Here is a 1,092-nt window from a genome sequence, read left to right as displayed (position 1 = left end):
GAGGGCACTGGGGACATCTCTGGCACATCAAGGAGGGCATTGGGGACATCTCTGGGGACATCATGGAGAACATTGGGGACATCCCAGGGACATCAAGGACAACATTGGGGACATCTCTGGAATACCAAGGAGGGCACTGGGGACATCTCTGGGGACATCATGGAGAACATTGGGGACATCCCAGGGACATCAAGGACAACATTGGGGACATCTCTGGAATACCAAGGAGGGCACTGGGGACATCTCTGGGGACATCATGGAGAACATTGGGGACATCCCAGGGACATCAAGGACAACATTGGGGACATCTCTGGAATACCAAGGAGGGCACTGGGGACATCTCTGGGGACATCAAGGAGGGCACTGGGGACATCAAACGGGACCAGTGACATCCCTGGGGACACCAGTAAGGAGCTGGGGACACCCTTGGGCTCTGGTGGCATCACCTGGAGCTCAAGATTCCCCAAACCCCTAATAAAAAGCCACTAAGAAGCAAAAAAAACAAAAAAAAAAATCACCATTTTGTCCCATTTTAATGGGGATTTTGGGGTGCCAGGAGGGTCTGGGGGGGCTAAGGAAGGTCAAGGGATCCCCTAAATCCTTGGGGTGCTCAAGATTTGCCCTGAAGCTCCTGTTGGAGCTTCCCCAGCACCTCCCGTTGCTGCTCCGAGCGTCTCTCCAGCTCCTGCATCTGCTGCTCGTAACGTTTCCTAGGGAGGCAATTTTGGGGTGAAAAACCTCTTTTTTTGGGGGGTTCAAACCCCTCTAAAACCCACTTACATTTCTCCAGAGATGTATTCCAAGCGTTTTCCCACGGTGGTTTTGGCTTCTTCCAAGTCTTGTTTGACTAGAACTGGGCCCAGGAGCTTGAAAATGGTGTTGGAGGAGTCCAAGAGGTTCAGCTCCTGGAATTTTGGGGGGGTCAGAGGGAATTCGGGGGGATTAAGGGGTCCCAGGGCTGCTTTTTGGGGCCCCAGGACTGATTTTGGAGGTTCTCACCTCCTGGACGATGTTGTTCTCTGTGAGTTGTGTCTCCAGTTTCTGCCTTGCAGCCACAGCTCTGCCCAGCTCTGGGAGGGACCCCAAAAATTG

The 1,092-nt window shown here is 53.1% G+C and overlaps 1 protein-coding gene across 1 annotated transcript; it reads right to left on the bottom strand.

Moving 5' to 3' along the window:
• Positions 1-610: 610 nt before the first annotated feature.
• On the bottom strand, positions 611-1,074 carry PFDN6 (prefoldin subunit 6; the record flags this gene model as incomplete). Its single annotated transcript, XM_009074918.1, has 3 exons — positions 611-710; positions 781-905; positions 1,000-1,074. Coding segments are annotated over 3 exons (300 nt in total), but the record flags the coding sequence as incomplete, so codon positions are not given.
• Between the last annotated feature and the right edge of the window lie 18 nt (positions 1,075-1,092).

This window comes from Acanthisitta chloris, unplaced genomic scaffold, assembly GCF_000695815.1.
Source record: "Acanthisitta chloris isolate BGI_N310 unplaced genomic scaffold, ASM69581v1 scaffold19195, whole genome shotgun sequence".
In the NCBI taxonomy this organism is placed as follows: Eukaryota; Metazoa; Chordata; class Aves; order Passeriformes; family Acanthisittidae; genus Acanthisitta; species Acanthisitta chloris.
Note: the sequence above shows the minus strand (reverse complement) of the source record. Positions and strands in the feature narration are given on the sequence as shown.